Here is a 19,648-nt window from a genome sequence, read left to right as displayed (position 1 = left end):
GAGACTGACTAAAACCTGCTGTAACTTAGTAGATACCTGCCGATCCAAGAACCCTCCCTTCAATGAAGAAATTAAGCAGCGAGTATGATGATGCACCTCAGCAACCATCAGCCTCTGCAGCTGAAGCAGGAAGAGCAGAGCAGAAGTGACCACAGAGTGTAACAGTGACCACTCCAGTCCTCCTCCACCAAGGAAGCCATTATCCCCCTGATGAGGGTCAGAACAGGTGGCCAATGGTTCTCACAAGGATGACATAGTGTAAAAAAATGGTCTCTCACACATGCACACACACACACACACACACACACACACACACACACACACACACACACACACACACACACACACACACACACACACACACCCACACACCCACACACACATGTTACAGACAGAATCACAGTTTTACAGTGGATTGGCACAAACATCATGCACAATGTGCTGCTGGAAGTGAAACTCCCATGAAACTCCCAACTTCTGTGACATCCAGCCATATTGAGCTTTCACTCTCTACCAGTGAAAAACAAAATCTGCACTTCTGACTATATGGGTACAACAGTGTAGCCAGTGCAAAAGAACAGTACCAGAAATATGCTAACAATATACGCCAAGCTCTCTGTCTTGAATCTCTGCTTCTCAGTCATGAAACAGATCAAGACTGTACGACCTTAGAAAGATGTTCTAGAAAGTTATTACTTTGGAACTCAAGACCAAACACACCTACAGCTGACCCACTTGTGGGCAGTGGATCAGCTTATCTTATTTACACTGTTAGCACCGGCTACAGGGTTTTTTCAATGAAATGCCATTGAAAGCAGCTGCTGATGCCTGGCAGGATGGGCCGTTGGGAAGAAGAAAACAGCTATTGGCTCTAGGGGGAATGAGGTAGGCAGGATATTCCTCATGACTAAAATGCGTGAGGGAAAATCCCTGACTATGACCCAGCTGACCTCAAGTGGATAAGAACCATCGGTGCTTGGGAGCGAAGTATGAGCAGGTTACTCCAGTGTTCCCATCCAAGGGGATGGACTGGTGTTTCTGCTGTCACCTGAGGCATATCCAAGTACATGCTAGAATATGTTTCTGTAGTTGCTGGCAAGCTAGTATTCTGGTGGTGGCTGAAGGAATAGACAACAGATATGACCACTCTCAGACTATCAGAAGGGAACACCAGTCAGTGACTTGAGATATGAGGAGTTGGAAGATGGGATCCAATCACTGAAATGCAGACTGTACTAGGCAGGATATTTTCTTTCTTTTTTCACTTTACATTTGGTTACTGCGGTGATGCACTGATCATAACTGGCCATTTGCATGTAATTCCCAGGTGAAATAATTCACAAAGAAGAGAAGCTTACAGAAGCAATTAATAGATATATCAACAGTTATGAGAGAAATGATTTATTTTACAATTCACATGATTATATTTCAGATGTACATTGCGGTAGAAATGTTCAGTGGTAAGAAAAGTCAGGGCAGGGGGTGGTAGGAGGTATTGGTAGATGAGAGACAATAAGGCTAGTGGTTGAGGTCCTTAGCTGATGTGGCCTGCTGTGTGCCAAGTACGGCTTGATCTGTGCGGAAGATTTTTTTAAGTTCAGCTTTGAAGGTGGAGAAGGAGGATTGTAGTTCCTTTAGCTGGTTGTAGAGGGATTCCCATATTTTAGGAGCAAAAATGGACAGAGAGTGCTCAGTGCAGTGCAGTCTGGTTTGTGTGTGGGAGGGGGGTTAATTTGAGCCTTTGTTTTGGAGATGAGTCTGAGGTTGTAGTGTGTGTGTTTAGTATAAGATTTATCAGCTAGTGGCAGTGAGTTAGGCTGGAGAAGTCTGAAATGATGGAGCCTAGAAGCAGGCCAACCCTTTGCTGTGCTTAGAGCCATTTAGCCTTTTTGAGGGTGAGACAGTGTTGCTCACGAGAGGGTGACTGGAACCACACAAGGTGGTTTTGTAAAAGGAGATTTATTCCAATAATCCACAAGTTAAAATCACTGACTTAGTCTTGAGGTACTTTTTGCGTGGTTTCCAGTTATCGTTGGTACCTTTCTTCACTTCTTTTGAGTTTCACGAGAGGGTGAGTTATTGATGAAGTGACTGTCATATGGAGGAGTTTTTCTTACACTCTGCGGATATTATGAGTCATCCATATTAACGTTGTGCCAGAAGGACTCTACCTATAGCGGTCCTGGCTGGTTTGGAAAGGTAGGGTGAAATTTGCCTGGTCCAGAAGAGAAGTGAGTTAACTTTTGCCTTAAATTTTTCTCTGTGCGCATTGAATGGACACAGTTCACTGTTGACAGGAGTGAGGGATACATGGTACTGCAATAGATACTAGGAGCTGTGGATATTAATAGCAACCAATGCATCAAAAGCTTATTTATTTATTTTATGTAATGGACAGCTGGCCAAAAAACACATTTTTGCTTGTGGTCATTACAGATGTGGAGCTGTCCTTTCTCCCGTTTATAAGAATTTTGCTGGCTGAGCCTGAAAAATGGTCCACATGGGTCAGTGCTTTACCCCACTTAAGAAGTGTCAAATAAACAAAAATAAATAAAATCATCAGAGGTGAATAAGAAAGAAAGGTGTAGGCACCTTCCTCAGAAAGTGCTAATTTTATGTATTTGTGCAGGAGCCACTTTGTACACTGTTTCTGGAGGTAAAACTGTATACATTTGCACTAAACAGACATCTGAAATGTCAAACACTGATGGGAGTCGGATCTATTTCTGTGTCTGCCATGCAAAACATAATGCATTGATTTTATATCATGCTGTGTGGGAGGCCCAAGGATTATTACTGACTGCACATATTACTTCTGAGACAGGAGCTAAGAGCTGTTCCGTGGACATCATTTGCTACCAATATGTCTGTTTGCATTTATTGGATTCAAGGGGGTGGCAGATTTTGAAGTGGCACATTGCTGCTGGCAGAAGTCCTATACAATACCTGTTAAAGATGTGGTCCATTCAACCCACCCTGTGTCAATATTAGTTTTGTTTTATATACCTTCATCTACCTTTCACAATTAAGGGCACTTCACTTATACAGGTGTAAGTTGCCACAGTGCCACAGATGGTACATAGAGCATGGTGAGAATAGGGTGGGGGCCTTTCTGAATCCTTCTCTCCACTTGGTAAAACCTACAAGTATTTATTTATTTTATTTATTTTACATTTGTTGACCAGAACAGCCCATCTGGGTGTGAGCCCATTTTCAGCGGAGGCCCGGGTAGAAAAGCTCCAATAAAACAAGAACAGCATTGATGGGTACAGTGTTGGTATTACAAAGAATTTAACAGAAATATCTAGAGACAATAAAGAAAGTACATTAGGCACTTTAGTGAAAAGGAGAAAGTTATTACAATATAGTAAATTTGTATTTCTCTCTCTCTCTCTCTCTCTCTCTATATATATATATATATATATATATGGGTCTACTTTCATAGACCGAACGTACGGATCGCCGACACACATCTTCCCGACCCCAAACAACCGAAAACACACCACACCAAAAACTAAACATACCGAACACCACAACACCGACACAAAAAACGCTAACTACACATTGCACACAACAACATATCCACTAACCGTAACCTAAACCCTAACCCTAACGTCCGACACTACCGCACACTTACCCAACCCGCACCCTAACCCTAACTCACTTAAAACACCCCTAAACCCCAACACCGTCACTATCGCACACTCACCCTACCTGCACCCTAACCCTAACTCACTTAACCCACCCCTACACCTCAACACCGTCACTACCGCACACTTACCCTACCTGCACCCTAACCCTAACTCACTTAACCCACCCTAAACATTCAGCCCGTCACTATCGCACACTCACTCAACCCGCATTCTAACCCTGACACACTTAACACTACCCTACACTGCTCTACGTCACTTCCACACACTTACCTCACCGGAACCCTTAGTCCGACACCACCGCACACTCACCTTTCCCACACCCTATCCTACAATCCCTCGCTATCGTACACTTACCTGTCCGCTCCCCAATACTACATCTTTCACTTTTGTACACTTACCGTATCGCGCTCACACGCTGCCGTTGTCGGTCTCTCAGCCGTCGGGATATCGCGTTGTCGGTTACCTACCTCTTCGGTCGTTCCGTCTCGGTCTTCCGGGTGTCGGTGACGTGGCGCTTCGGTCTATGAAAGTAGACCCATATATATATATATATATATATATATATATATATATATATATATATACACATACATTTTTTTTTTGAGGGCAGGGGTCTATCTTTAGTCAATCATTTGAGCATACTTTAATACCTATACCAGGAATAAGGGGTTTATGATTCCTACCTCGAATTTCTGATTTGTAATGCAAGTCAGCAGAGTATGTGCTATGATCTATCTTTGAATTATATAATTTTAATGAAATGTATGGAGTTATAATTGGATCTTTGATTGTAACCAGGTCATTATGTGTCTGAGACATGGATGCTAAGAAAATTGAAGCTCAAGAGGTGAATCTTGACATCCATGTCAAGAATACATAGTAATGGGTTATGATTAGTCATAACTCTTTGTAGTGCATGGAGTCTTATTTACTCCATGTACTATCAGTTGCAATTGAAAAATAAAACTGATGTGTTTTACCAGCTTTGAAAGTCAGTAAAGCACTTAGCAAGTCAGTAAAGCACTTAGCAAGTGCTTTCAAGTAAGGAAAAAGTAAAGGACAGTTTTTAAATATAGCCTTAATTTAAATAAGCTACTTACAAATTAATGACTGTAAACTTCAGTGATCACAGGGGAAAAGATATTCTGAGACTGAAGGGATGCTCTTTCCCCTATACCCGACCATCACAGCTCTTAGGCAGTGTGTAACAATTGTTTCACAGCTCTGAAAGTGCTGTTACAGTTGGGTCTTGCGCTACAGTAGTGTGTAACAGGTTTAGCTTTTTTTCAATTTCGGAACGTAATCACATCTCTCCACACATTACATATCAGTTAATTTACTACACACTCCTTAGTTATGTCTCTCAGTCAGGGTGTAGGATTTCTGCATAGTAGATGACACCCATATATTAGACTTGGTCTTTAAAACATTATGATTATATACATTTTTTGAATATATTGACAGATTTATGCAATATAGTCCACAGCATTCTTGTTGGCATAGCATGTTCTAAATGTGTTTGCAATGTGCTATCCACAGTTCAGTAAACTACTTAGAGTATTAATAATAGAAAATAATATATAAAACTGATGTATGTTTTCCTGTTCTAAGACACACACAGCTCAGCAGTGTTTTTTTCATTTGTACAGTATTCTAACAATTTTGACGTGAGAGATCCGTTGGTGAAGTATGAGTCTCCTCCACTTCAACTACATTCGCCGCTGCAAGGTAAAATATCAGTCTTGCAAAACTCCAGATTTCATTCAATAAAGTGAAACAGATTATAAATATTAAGTTATATTATTAAGTAGGCAATGCTTCTAAAAAATAGTCGTTTGAATAATGTGTTTGTAGAATCCTGTGAAGGAAAGTGTCAAAATGTCATCTGCTGTTTATATACACAGGTGACATCTGTGAAGATATTACACTATTTCCTTATAAACATTACAGCAGGTAACAAACAAGCTAATTGTGTGTGTGTGTGTGTGTGTGTGTGTGTGTGTGTGTGTGTGTGTGTGTGTGTGTGTGTGTGTGTGTGTTTGTGTGTGTGGAAGCATGCACATTTCTGTGGCCAGGTAGGGGTGTAACAGGTCCTTATGCAATCAAGAGCCCATTTCAGATAGCTACGGGCATGGAGGTCTCCTGTGATTGGCTTTCATTCCAAAGGGTTACATATGGGCTGATTTGTAACTGGGAAGCTGATGGTTGGCAGGCAGCAAGGTTAAAAACTTAATTATGATAGTTTGATAAAATATACCAGCTGTATTAAGTAACTGAGTGGTAGTGATGGGTAATCCTATAAATACATGAATTATGGAATGGGTTGTTTGACCTTCTCACCTACCTTACCTGCTGATCATGCTGTCATGATTCTCACCTGCCTTACCTGTTGACAACTCTGTCATGATACTCACTTGCCTTACCTGCTGACCATGCTGTCGTGATACTCACCTGCCTTACCTACTGATCACACTGTCATGATACTCACCTGACTACACTATCATGATACTCACCTGCCTTATCTGCTGACCACACTGTCATGATAGTCACCTGCCTTACTTACTGATCACACTGTCATTATACGCACATGCCTTACTTACTGATCACACTGTCATGATACTCACCTGCCTTACCTATTGATCATGCTGTCATGGTACTCACCTGCCTTACCTCCTGATCACACTGTCATGATACTCACCTGCCTTACCTGCTGACCACACTTGTCATACTACTCCATCCATCTGACACCAAGAATTAAAAAAAATTCACCTCCACAAAAACTATATGAATTCCATAACAGTATTACTCTACAATTCTTCATCAGTACCATTAGTTAACTGACCTATCCTACCATTTCTGACAAATACACATCACTATTGAGTCTCATATTGCACTGAACTTACTATAACCAACTTAACCCATCACCGCTGTTATGTGTGACCTATAATTGTGACTTACCTCCTCATTAAGCCCTGCTCTGTGTTGATTTTCCAGCTGTTACATCTATTATACTTCAGCCATTTTCAACCCCCCTTAATAACCACCATCTTTGAGATTTCTCATTAATGATGTATCTATACGAAACTATATCATGCAGTGCTTTACCAGTCTTCACTGCCTATTTTATACAAAATAATGTCTTAGTTACAACTAACATAGTACTTGTTTAACATTTATATTCATTTATAGTCTATATAAGTATTCTGTATTCTTGATAATATCTCTCCATTATAATATTCCATTTACATTGATGTATTATTGCCAGTTATATATACACTGAAACTTTCAGTTATCTCCAGGTCATTTCTAAAAATGGGCAATGCCCAGAAGGAGCCAACACTTTCAACAAAATATAAATAAATCAATAAATAAATGCATACATATAATTTAATAAGTGATCCTTTTCTATCCATTATATTACAGCTTTGAGTTTTAGCAGTTGTTTTTGTTGTGGTTTTATGAATGGGACAGCTTTGTAAATTGGCTTACACTTGTTCTTTATGTTTTTTGCCAGACAGTAAGAAAGGAGTCTCAGAATGGACCATCTGCTAACAAAACTGCATTACAGGCAAACCTGACAATTAATATATACTTCAATAATTAATGAATAACTAATTAAAATAAAAAGTACTGGATATGTCTCCCTGTGGAATGTACTCCCCAACCAATAAACTCGGAGAAGACTTGTAACCCTTTACCTCTGTTAAGTATAGTCTTCTAGCGAAATAATTTATAATTTGTTTCACTAAGCTCTTGGAAAGATCACTGGCCAGAATGGCTCTTTTTAGAATACTCAAGTCACTGTATTTGTAGCATTTTTAAAGCTAACAACAATACAATATGTACCTTGTTCTTTCAAAAGAACTTTGCAGTGTATGTAACACACACACATGGGCCACCCATGGACCCAGGGAATTATCTACTAAAAAGTCTGACTAGCTTGATATGCAAAGCTATGGAGAGAATAATCATGGATAAAATAAATGTTTCTCAGGTTTGTCAAGGGCAGGTTTTGCCTACTCAGTCAGGTTACCAGAGCAATGGACAATAACAAAATGATGCATACTGCCTACCTTGACCTGGCCAAGGCATTTGACACAATACACCACCTAGGCATTGTAGTAAAGCTTATTAAACTAGGTATAAACCCCTAAATCACTCACTAGGTTGCAAGCCATACAGAAAGGACCCCGGAAGTTAGAATATGGGAGCCTTCTTCCACAAAAAGGCCAGTTACTAGTGGAGTGATTCTGGGCTCAGTGCTGGGGCTGCTCCTGTTTGGCATCTATGTCTCTGAGGTCAGGACTAAAATCAAGAGCCTTTGGCTGACTAGGTTTGCAGAAGATTGCAAAATAGGTACAATGACTGAATCCCCCAAGACAGAAATATCCTCCAATAAGGCCTGACACAGACAACTAGTACCAGGCTCATGGTCTAAAACTGAATGCCAAAAAGGGCTGTGATGTCCATTCTCTGGGCCAGTGATCAAGGAGTTTCAGTCCTTACCACTGACACCAGTGAGGGATGTTAACTTGGAGCAAAGATAGATACACACAGTATTTTTAGATGCAGCTGTCTGCACCAAGTACAATTTCCCTTAAGAGCACACAGGGACCACACTCAGGCCAGGGGCTGGGTTTCCTCTTTCTCTTCAGGATCCCAGTAAGTCTCCCCACTGACACAGCTGTAGAGTTGAGTCCTTAGCTGAGTGTTCCAAGCCAAGCCCTCTACCACCCTCTTTGTGAAACCAGTGATCTGTGTCCCTTCACCAAGTGCCTGACACACACAATCTTTGAGATCTGATTTTCACACAAACACACACACACACACACACACACACACACACACACACACACACACACACACACACACACACACACACACACACACACACACACAGGCACCTGGGAAATGCTGCACAGATGTGCAAGCTATGGCCCTCTACCCAGACTATAAGGTAGGTACTGCCACAAGAACACTCCAAACCCAAGCTACTCTAAGGCTCTTCCAAGGGTACCCAATTATACTGAGTAAAATTAATATTAATACAAATGATAGTGTTTGACCAATGCAGCAAGGACTTCAGGAGCAGCTACAGTGCCACCAAATAAATATAAGTACCCTCACAGGATAAAATATTCAGCCACAATGAAATATTTAAATAAATAAATGTAATATTTAATAATAAATAATAAAATAACACAAAAATACTAAAAATCTATTTAGAAATAATAAACACCAGAGTTTCAATCACAGGAAATATTACAAATTACACTGATTGAAAGATTCACACATATGCAGTAAAACAGTACTTAACTAACCTCAATATATTTTCCTGACTGATCTAAAGAATTACTATTCCCTGGTTACTTACTAAATCAAGACAAGATGAAGTGGGTGAGGGCCTCTTCTTTGTCAGGTTTCACAAACAGACTCCTCTGAGACTTCTGACTCGTCCTGTATTAAAACATAATTTCAGTGCTGGATTACAGAATGACATCACATACATCTGGTCATCTGACTCTGGTTTCCACACTACTATCTTTACTAGAAATTGAACCAGAATCTAACACATAAGTGTTACCATGCACACAGACAGAGCTTTGCTAAGATGTGTTACAGCATCTGAAAGCTATAAAACCTTTTCAAACACTTCCACTCTTCCAGGGCAGCAATTAGTTCACCCCTAATGACAATGCAGTAGGATTACTAGTCCTGGTTTTCACAGTCATTTTGCCTCAGGCTGCAATCAGAACTGTAGCATATAATGTTTATGGCCTAAACCAGGTAATTTAATTTCAGATTGTTTTTCAAAGTTAGCTGGAATGAGATTAACCTCTTTTATTCCAGTATCCTCTGTTGCAATATATTCATTTTAACAGTTACAATACAGTCTGACATACAGGTGTATTTCTTTTCTGACCAGCTGGACTCACTGTTGGTACATTTTAACACAAGCAGCTTTACAAATACATTTTCAACACAAGCACCTGTACAAATCAGTTCGGTATACAAATGACATACAATTCTTTACAAAACTCCAGCTAGCTATGCTGGCATATGTTACACATCCACTGCCCTACTTCTCCTGGCATAGCTGACAATACCTCACATCATCACCAGGGCATCATAGTATCTTTTGAAAACATGTTCATGCCATCACACTATTGCATTGACAATACACCCCTAAGAGTAGACTCTTTAGTTAGGGATTTGGGAACACATGTAGACAATGATTTTACATTTGGCCATCATGTCAGATGAGGAAATAATTCTGTGTTGCACAGTTTATAAGCAGGGGTATGGGATCTAGGATCTAGGTTGAAAAATGGCATTGTTCTGTTGTACTCTGCTCTCGTATAATGCTCACTTTGGTATATTCCTGGCCAGGCATATGGAACAAATGGAGTGTTCACAGAGATTCCTTACAAAAGAATATATGGTGTGGAAAACAAGTCTTATGTTGACCGCCTCAAAGCCTTTTGCTTATATTTGGTCTCCTACGGACTGCTGAGATGCAACCTATGCCTGGATTACAAAGCATCCTCCAATCCAGTCCTAATGGATCTGTTGCACATCTGTAAAATACATAGCATCAGGACCTAAACCTTGCCTGCAGCACAAAGAGGGCATGCTGGAGGGACAAGTATGTGTCTCAGAAGCTACCTCTCTCTCCTATCCATGTGAATCAGAGTTCATCTCTGCACTTATTCAAGTGAAACTTGGATCTTTGGATGTGTGACCATAAATATAACTAAAAACAAAAGATAAGCGATGCTCCACACCGTAAAGCTTGACTAAACAATTTATTTAAGACTATGATAGCAACAGAACAACAAACAGAAATTCAGAGGACAAGCACTTTCAGCTATTAAAGCCTTCTTCAGATCCACATTCAAAAACCACTTCAACATAATATAAAGCTTCTATCAGCCAATGTTCAGTTTACCTCTTAGCCCAGCTAGTATAAATATGGTTTATAGGTTTTTAGTTACATAGTTTATATTCTGCTCATTATATCTTCCCACAAGAGGGGAAAACATACTGGACCTGATCATCACCAACATGGGGACTCTATGCTCCAGACCAGAAGTGTATCCCTCACTGGTAAGATCAGACCATAAACTAATCTCACTGGATATTCACATCCCGACCCCACCCCATGCCCAGAAAACCACAGTGAAAAACTTCTCTAAAGCAAAATTCACACTCCTCAAAACCAAAGTGGAATCCTTCAAAGCCCCCAGGCCTGTGGATAATACGGCCCAGACTGCAAAATCATTTATAAACGCATTCTATGAACACCGTCAGGAATGCATGGATCATGCAATCCCAAATAAAACCAAGACCCAATCCTCCAAAGGCAGACGTCCTGTCTGGTGGACCCCAGCCATAAACAAACTATACAATAGAAGGAGGAAGCTACTGCATGATAGAGCAAAATCCCAAAAAGGGAAGGCATCTCTGATCAGTATTAGCAAAAAACTACGGGCACTCATAAAATCGTCTAAGGCCAGCTTCGAGAGAAAAATTGCACAGGACACTAAGGATAATCACAAGGCTTTCTTTAGTTATGTTAGGAACCTGGGTGGGAATTCCCAGATATGCTCAGAATTAGTCCAAAATGACAAAAAATACACCGAACCCACAGACATTGCCAACATCCTAGCTGACAGGTTCATCGCAAACTTCTCCCCCCCCTCCCCACCAAAAGGGTTAATATCTAGCCCAGCAGAGTGCTGCCCCCCTGACATCTCAGATGCTCAGGTAAGAGCTGCCCTCTCCAAAGCAAGAAACACAGCATCAATGGGACCAGACGGTGTCCCGGGCTGCGTCCTACATGAACTCCAAGAAGAGCTAAACCCAAACCTAAAACTACTGTTCAATCTCAGCCTTAATACAGGATATGTACCCAAAGAGTGGCGTACAGCAACAGTGGTCCCTCTCCACAAAGGTGGTGCCTCAACGGATCCTGGAAACTATCGCCCCATAAGTCTCACTAGCTTGGTCTGCAAAGCTATGCAAAGGATCATCATGGACCTTATAAATAAAGATATTGGGGACCTGCAGACACTGGATCCTACCCAGTTCAGCTTTGTTAAGGGCAGATCCTGCCTCTTGAACCTGGTCGATTTCTTTGAAACAGTCACCAAGGCCATTGACAAGGGGAAGGTGGTCCACACAGCCTACCTGGACCTCGCAAAAGCCTTTGATACAATACCCCACTCGGGCATTATAGATAAACTCACCAGCTTAAATATAAACCCCTATGTCACTAGATGGGTTGGAAACTGGCTCAAGGACAGAACCCACATGGTTAGAGTAGCTGGAGCCATGTCAGACTCCAAACCAGTTACAAGTGGCATCCCACAAGTCTCAGTCCTGGGACCTCTCTTGTTTGGTATATATTTCTCGGAGGTACAGGCCAACATGAAAGGACTGTGGCTGACCAAGTTCGCAGATGACTGCAAACTGGGCGCCATAATAGACTCTCCAGCCGACACAAGCATCCTCCAAAAGGGCCTCATAGAAACAGACAACTGGTGCCAGAGCCATGGCCTCAAGCTAAACGCCAAAAAGTGTATAGTCATCCCCTTTGGCAAAAATAAAATGCCCACAAATTACCACATAGGTGATAATCCATTAAGTACAGAAGAAGTAATTAGGGAGCTGGGGACCCAAGTTGATAGCAATCTCTCATTTGACAACCATGTGGCCAAAGTGGTTAGAAAAACATTTTATATAGCCCACCTAATCATGAAGGGATTCACATCTAGATCAGGGGAGGTTATCGTGCCTCTTTACTCATCCCTCATCAGGCCCATAATTGAGTACAATGCCCCTTTTGGGATGTACCTTACCAGACACCTACAGCAACTGGAAAGACCCCAAAAGTACCTCCCCAAGAGGATCAAGGGGCTCAAACAGATGCCGTATGCTGCCTGGTTAAAGAAACTCCAGCTCTACTCTGTGGCATACCGCCTGCTCAGAGGCAATCTGTGCCTGATGTATAAAGCCATGTCCAACCCAGAATTAATGGACATGCTGCACCTCAGAAAATCCAAATCCCATCGAGCTACGCGCTCGAGGGACTTGAACCTCAGCACTGAAATAAATAGGACATGCTGGAGGGACAGATTCATAACCCAGAGGCTCCCTTCACTCTGGAATAAAATCCCAGTCCAGGTTAGGCAGAGTCCCTCATTGACTCTCTTCAAGAGGAATCTTGATGAGTGGATGGGAGATCGTAGGTTTACCCCGGGTATCACTTCTGTGTCACTGTTAGACAGAGGCACAGTATACTAACCTTGAAAAAGGGCATAGCAAAATTAATTTAATATGGGTGGCGAAAGCCATACACACTCTGGCTAGGCTTATAAATGCCCTAAGGCAGATAGCCTAGTATGAACCTATGAACCTATGAACCTATGAACCTATATTATTATCATGTTTTAGTTTCTATGGATGAACTATGAAATGGGAACTAAACATAGGCTTTGACTCTAGAATAAAGATTAGGACTTATGCTTTTACCACCTAATGAAATAATTCACAAGAAGCCGCCTTTATGCCTCCATTGGTTTTGTCAGTGTTTTTTATCAAGGAGCTCTTATGTCTTATGTATTTAGTTTTTAATAATTGCTAAGCCTGATATTGCTCTATTATGTGCTATATTCTTATTAAGTGATCTAAGATTATTCTATATTAACGCGTTTTCATTTAATTTGCCTGAAACTATTTATTTATTTACAAAATTCAAAGTGGCTTAGTGGTAGAATTCTTGTTTGCCATGTTGGATATCCGGGTTTGATTCCTGGTCATTGTATTAATTTTAAGCATTTAAGCTAGAGACTGCTTTATCAAATGTGTGTAAGATTATTTTATACCAGTGCTCTTTCATTTAATTTGTTTGAAATTATTTATTTATTTATATAATTCAAAATGGTTTAGTGGTAGAATTTTCGCCTACCACGTGGGAGGTTTGGGTTTGATTCCCGGCCAACGCATTAATTTTAAGTATTTAGATTTTAGCAAATGTAAGGCTTGCTTATGTTTTAATATATGCTTTTAAGGGTGCATTTTTATTAAGTGAATTTTGCATATTATAGGTATTTTAACTACCAAAGTATTAGAAAATGATATTGGCAAGTAGTTTCTTATATAAATGTGATGTGAACTATCGATCCATACAGAAGAGAAGTTTGATTTACATTTTTACTTCTATTGGCTAGCTTAAGCCAATGATATTTAGGAAAGTGAAGTCTGATTTACATCTTTACCTTTATTGGTTAGGTAAAGTTCATTAGAATAGAAGTACATTGGATGATAAAGTTGCTTGTATAAGCACCTTTATTGGATAGGCTAAAACATGATATTTACATATTATTTGCCATTGGCTGATAGAAGCTTTATATTATGTTGAAGTGGTTTTTGAATGTGGATCTGAAGAAGGCTTTAATAACTGAAAGCGTTGTCCTCTGTATTTCTGTTTGTTGTTTTGTCACTATCATAGTCTTAAATAAATTGTTTAGTCAAGCTTTACGGTGTGGAGCATCGCTTATCTTTTATTTTTAGTTGTATTTTGCTGAGCGAGCTAAATTGGAGCATCCTTCTACTGTTTTTTGACCATAAATATAATCCTGGTCTGGCACCTGTGTCTGTATTACACAGAGGAAGCCTATAGATGCTCGAACACTCATGCCCAGGTATATACGCACACAGAAAACCCTTGAGAACCAATACTGATCAAATTTAATTGGTAAGCATTGCTAGACTTAAAAAGGTCCCTTGGGTCAATAGCCTAGTATCCTACTATGATGCTATGATACTATGACATCGATGGGCATGTATGTAGTCAAACGTAGTAATGGAATAGCTGCAGAAATTTCTCTGAAGTATAAAGATTATGTCTAGGACTTTTGTTTCTCTTTTATAGTGCCCATTTTGACTGAATAGTGCTGTTTTCCATTGTGGCACCTAGAACTTTAGACGCTGAGCTTAAACATTCATATGTCCAGCTGTGCTTTTGATGGGACCAAGACTGAAGTACTTAATGAGAGCAGAACAAGCTAAACACTGCTCAGAATGATAAATGCTCACCCTCAGTAGCCGGTTACTACTTGGTACGTTATTGGATAATAATATGTACTTCCCACCTCTTCAGGGGACAGCTTCATTGGAATAGTGAGAGTCTATTTGAATTTAACCATCTTCTGTAGCTACAGTATAACCTTTTCTGCTCTTTTTAATTAAATTACATGATTGTCCATACTATTTGTAAAGTAGAACAGCTTTGTTAGAATTTTTCTCTTTGTTACATGCTAAACTATGTGCCTGCAAGTAATCATCATGTCACAGTGGTTGTATAGTATGAAGGTTCCTTTTCTACTCTCTCTCTCTCTCTCTCTCTCTCTCACACACACACACACACACACACACACACACACACACACACACACATATATATATATATATGTATATGGATCAACGTCAGACTATCAAAACTCCACATCATCGAAGACGAATTCATACAGATGACATGTTCAAAACATTAAAACATCCAACTCTCTCTCTCTCTCTCTCTCTCTCTCTCTCTCTCTCCCTATATATATATATATATATATATATATATATATATATATATATATATATATATATATATATGTGTGTGAGTATATGTATGTATGCCTATATTTGTGAACAGCAAATGGAAACAGTAAAAACTTTTCTGTGGCATAAACTGTGATATTCAAAGTATACTGCTCAGCTACATAAAATATAGCCATGAAGCCCTAACTGTGACTCAGACAACCAAAGTTCAAGTAATTGCTTGAGTGTTAGAGATGCTTAGCATGGTGAGGGGAGACGGTGGCTGAATGACTGGTCATCTATGCTGGGGTGGTTCCAGTCACTGGATGCATTCTATAACCAGCAAATGGAGACTCATTGGCACCAGTGGTGCAGCATAACTGGGGATGTGAGTAACCAAGCTTATTATAGTGCTCCTCATTATTGTGTGTGGGGGGGTGGGGGCATGCACACACATGGGGAGGGCACTATAGGCCCTTGCAGTCACATGAGTGTTCATATCAGCCATCAGGGGAGGAGTTAGGGCCTAACAGAAACATCATCATTGCTGACATCAGTAGATGCTAGTAAAGGAAAAATCCAACCGCATTGTTACCTGAATGACAGCCCCCTCCAGTCAGCTTTTGCCCCAGTGTTTGGAATGCAGTAATGCCAGGGAATAAACCTAGTTTCATAAGTTTTTGACAATATCTGAGTGGGGTATTGTATCACATACTTCAACCAGATTTAGGCAGGCAATATGCACAGTTTTCCCCTAATCAGTTTCCTTATTGACTCTTTCAAAAGAAGTCCCCCAGATTCAGTACGCATGACCTTCCTTTGGCAAAGCCAAACTGGGATGGATATAGTGTCTGGAGATCTTCTATACCCTTGTTGATAATTTCCATGGTAGTCCTTTACATGGCTTTGCAAATAAGAAGAGTCAGAGTAATGAGTCTGTATTTTCCAGGATCTGTTAAAGTTCCTCCCTTATGAAGAGGGATGAGTGTTGCAAGTCCTCCATTCATCTGGCATAAAGCCTCTTTTAAGAGGGTTCATATTATGTAAGCGAGCACTTAAAGTTGCGAACGCTGTTTAATCTAAAGTTTTTACGGAATAGTGAAATTCCAAAAGCACGGAACAGCGATTTTTTTTCCCCAGGGGAAAAAAAATCACTGGGCCTTTTTCAGGACTTTGCCTTTTCCTCCACTGTGGTGCGATGTCAGAGTTGGTATATTTAAGTGGGGGGGGTGGGGGGGGGGTGGTGGCAAAGCTCCCACTTTATTTTGTGTTTTTTTACAGAGCAGTGATATTTTTCCCCTGGGAAAAAAATCACTGATCCGTGTGTTCGGCATTTTGGATTTTCGAACTGTTTGAGTCGATTATACAGCATTCACAATTTCAAGCATTCGCTGATATAATATAGACCCATTTTAAGACTATAGTTAAATAATGACTCCAGGAGTCCTGATGAATCATATTTTAGATTGTTCAGGAGGCAATCTAGGGTGTTATTAGGATCCTTTGAGGACATGTTATTAACTTTTATCAAGTGCAGCCAGTACATGATCCCTAGTTATAGTTGCAGTTGTATTAGTAATAAACCAGTTTTTATTTCATTTATACAAGTCTTCATTTATCGAATTCTTTACACTGGATTTTTATGTGTGCCTTGGTTACCTCTCAGCGTTAATATTTGGATCTAAAGTTGGAATTTAATTTGTCTGCTAACAGGTTCACTATATTGCCAGGGTCAGTGAGTGCGGTGTCATTAACTATCAGTTCAGCACATTGCACATTGAAGTTTCTGGCATAGCTGAAGAAGCCCTTATGGTTATCATTTTACCTGGAAGGATATCTTAACCTCAAAGTTGGCTTTGTTTGACCTATTTGTCCCTCTTAGCTGCCTATTTTGTTTGGAATTCAGTTAGAAATAACAGAAGAAAATTAGAAAGCTGTTCAGCTTGGGATAACAATGATTAACTTTTCTCCAAAGTAATTACAGTCATTTTGAGCAGGAGACTTTTGAGGCTATGCTTAAGGCCTGCATAGTCACTGGCGTTAGATATAGTATAATAGACTGAGACATGGAGTTCAGTAAAATCACTTTTAAACAGACTTAGAACACAAAAAGAAGAGTAAAGTCCTGTGGGAGGTAAATCCCATAAGCCTAATATGTGAGGTATCAGTCTCTTGTTTGATAGATCCTAACCTAAGGGCTTACAGGATCTGAGTATGTTACAAATTTCAGCTTATCGAAAACCTTGCTAAAATGGATTTTAATGAAGCATCTAGAAGACAAATGGGTATTCCTTTAGGCATGAGTTCCATACATTACAGAGTGCAACACTAAAGGCACTCTTATCAGATGTTTTGTAGACTCTGGAAATGTGTGTCATGGGGGTCACCTGTTGACCTAAGTACATTTAGTGGGCCATGAGGAGGCCACAGTCAGAAGCACAATAACCTGAAAGAATCAATGGGATTGTAGATGGGATCGCATACGAGCAGTCAAAGTCTAACCCACCAGCTGAATTCTCAATGATCTATATTCACTGAGAAACAAACCCACCGTACCGGAGGGTGAAAGCCTAATGTGGCTTGCACTGCCCCCACATGCACCTTAACTAAATAATCTAATTCCACAATCACACAAACATTGTGAAAAGACAAACACCACTGCAATCATGAAAAACAATTCATATTCTGCAATCACACAGTACAACACACATAGTAGTCAAAATAAGTGAGGACTGTTCAGTTTAGGAAATTGGTATGTGGGCGATAACATTTGTTGATACTTTTTTTGTTGAAAGCTAACCCTCCCGTACTAAAGACTATTTCAGAGGGTCAAAAGTAGCCAGTAAGTCACTGTAGTGGCTATTGAATGTTGTCCCACTGATGAATTTAGTCACATTGTGATATTAACTTGATTAATTCTGCCAGTTGTATTGTGATACAGTGGTCAAGTTAAGGCCACAAGAGCGAGGTAGTGTTTTATTTTGAAGAAGCAAACAACTCACAAGTTGTTTTTTTTTTCCTGGGATTGCGAATTCTTCATCATTGCCTGGAAGTTAGCACAGAGAATTATGGCTATGAGCTTTTGACACAATTCCCCACTCAGGCATAGCAAAAAATGAAATAAATTGGGAATAATCCCCTGCTCGGTTGCTAACTGACTGAGATGAGATGCAGATAATCAAAATGAAGAAGTTACCTTCACAAAGACACCCGTCACCAGTGCAGTCACCCCTGGTTTTGTACTTCGACATCTCCTGCTTGGCATCTATTTTTCTGAAGTAAAAGCCAATATCAAAGGGCTCTGGCTAACTATGTTTGCAGATGACTGTAAGCTAGAAACAGTTATTGAATCCCCAAATGACTTAGCCATCCTGCATGAAGGATTGTTTCAAAAAAATAACTGAAGTCAAAGTCATGGTCTGAAACTAAATGCCAGAAAATGCATTATTGTATCCTTTGGAAAGTCATCTACCCCAGGGAACTATCACAATGACAATACTTCCCTAGGAGTTCACCCAGTTGTTTGGGACTTGGAAACTTATGAGGACAGTGACCTAACTTTTGACCAACATGTGTCTCTTCTTTTAAAGTCCTTTTATATTGCACAGCTTATAAACAAAGTCATAGTGTCTAGATCTAGGGATGTCATTGTCCCCCTTTACTCAGCCCTCAATAGACCAGTCATTGAATATAATACACCCTTTGGCATGTATCTGTCCAGATACATGTACAACTGGAATGCCCACAGAGATACAGTACTAAAATTATAAAAGGCCTAAACAACATGTCCTACATGGACCAAGTCAAAGTGCTACCTGGTGTCCTACAGACTGCTAAGAGATGACCTGTGTCTGGCATACAATGCATCCTGCAACTAATTACTGATGGATTTGGTGTACATCAGCAAGTTAAATTGCATCACAGATAATCATTCTAGGGATCTAAATGTCTTCTGCCACATCAACAGACTGGTTTGGAGGGACAAGTATACCTTGCAGAAGATGCCACTGCTGTGGAACAGACTCCTTATCCACATAAAACAAATTTCATCCCTCTCCTTTTTCAACATCAGTGGATGGAAAACAGAAAATTTACCCCAGGGCTGTTCCCTGTAGTAATAATGGACAGAGACAGCTCCTAAATGCTTTATCCCATTTAGGGTCTATATTAGATATTCGAATGTTTAAAAGTTCGAATCCCTAAAGAACGAACTTTAGTGATCGAACTTTTAAAAGTTTGAATAACCATAAAAACAATATTTTTAAAAAAACTAAAGGGTTTAAGCAGGGGGCAAGCCCCCTGCACCCCCCTGCTACTTCAATATACCAACTTTGAGATCGCACTTCAGTGTGCTACAGTGAGGAAACAGAAAATTTCCCATATCCTACACTGTAGCGTGATCTTGG

General features: G+C 40.1%; 1 protein-coding gene across 1 annotated transcript in view; it reads left to right on the top strand.

Annotated features, from left to right (window-relative positions):
- Positions 1-19,648, top strand: part of LCK (LCK proto-oncogene, Src family tyrosine kinase) — a 1,055,366-nt gene that overhangs the window by 464,286 nt on the left and 571,432 nt on the right. The window contains exon 3 of the mRNA XM_044082478.1: positions 5,303-5,381. Within this exon, the coding sequence (XP_043938413.1) occupies positions 5,303-5,381 (79 nt within the window). The remainder of the gene's footprint in view (positions 1-5,302; positions 5,382-19,648) is intronic.

Source organism: Protopterus annectens, chromosome 1.part1 (genome assembly GCF_019279795.1).
Source record: "Protopterus annectens isolate FY-2018-M chromosome 1.part1, PAN1.0, whole genome shotgun sequence".
In the NCBI taxonomy this organism is placed as follows: Eukaryota; Metazoa; Chordata; order Ceratodontiformes; family Protopteridae; genus Protopterus; species Protopterus annectens.
The sequence above is the reverse complement of the archived record's forward strand: the minus strand, read 5'-3'. Positions and strand labels throughout refer to the sequence as shown.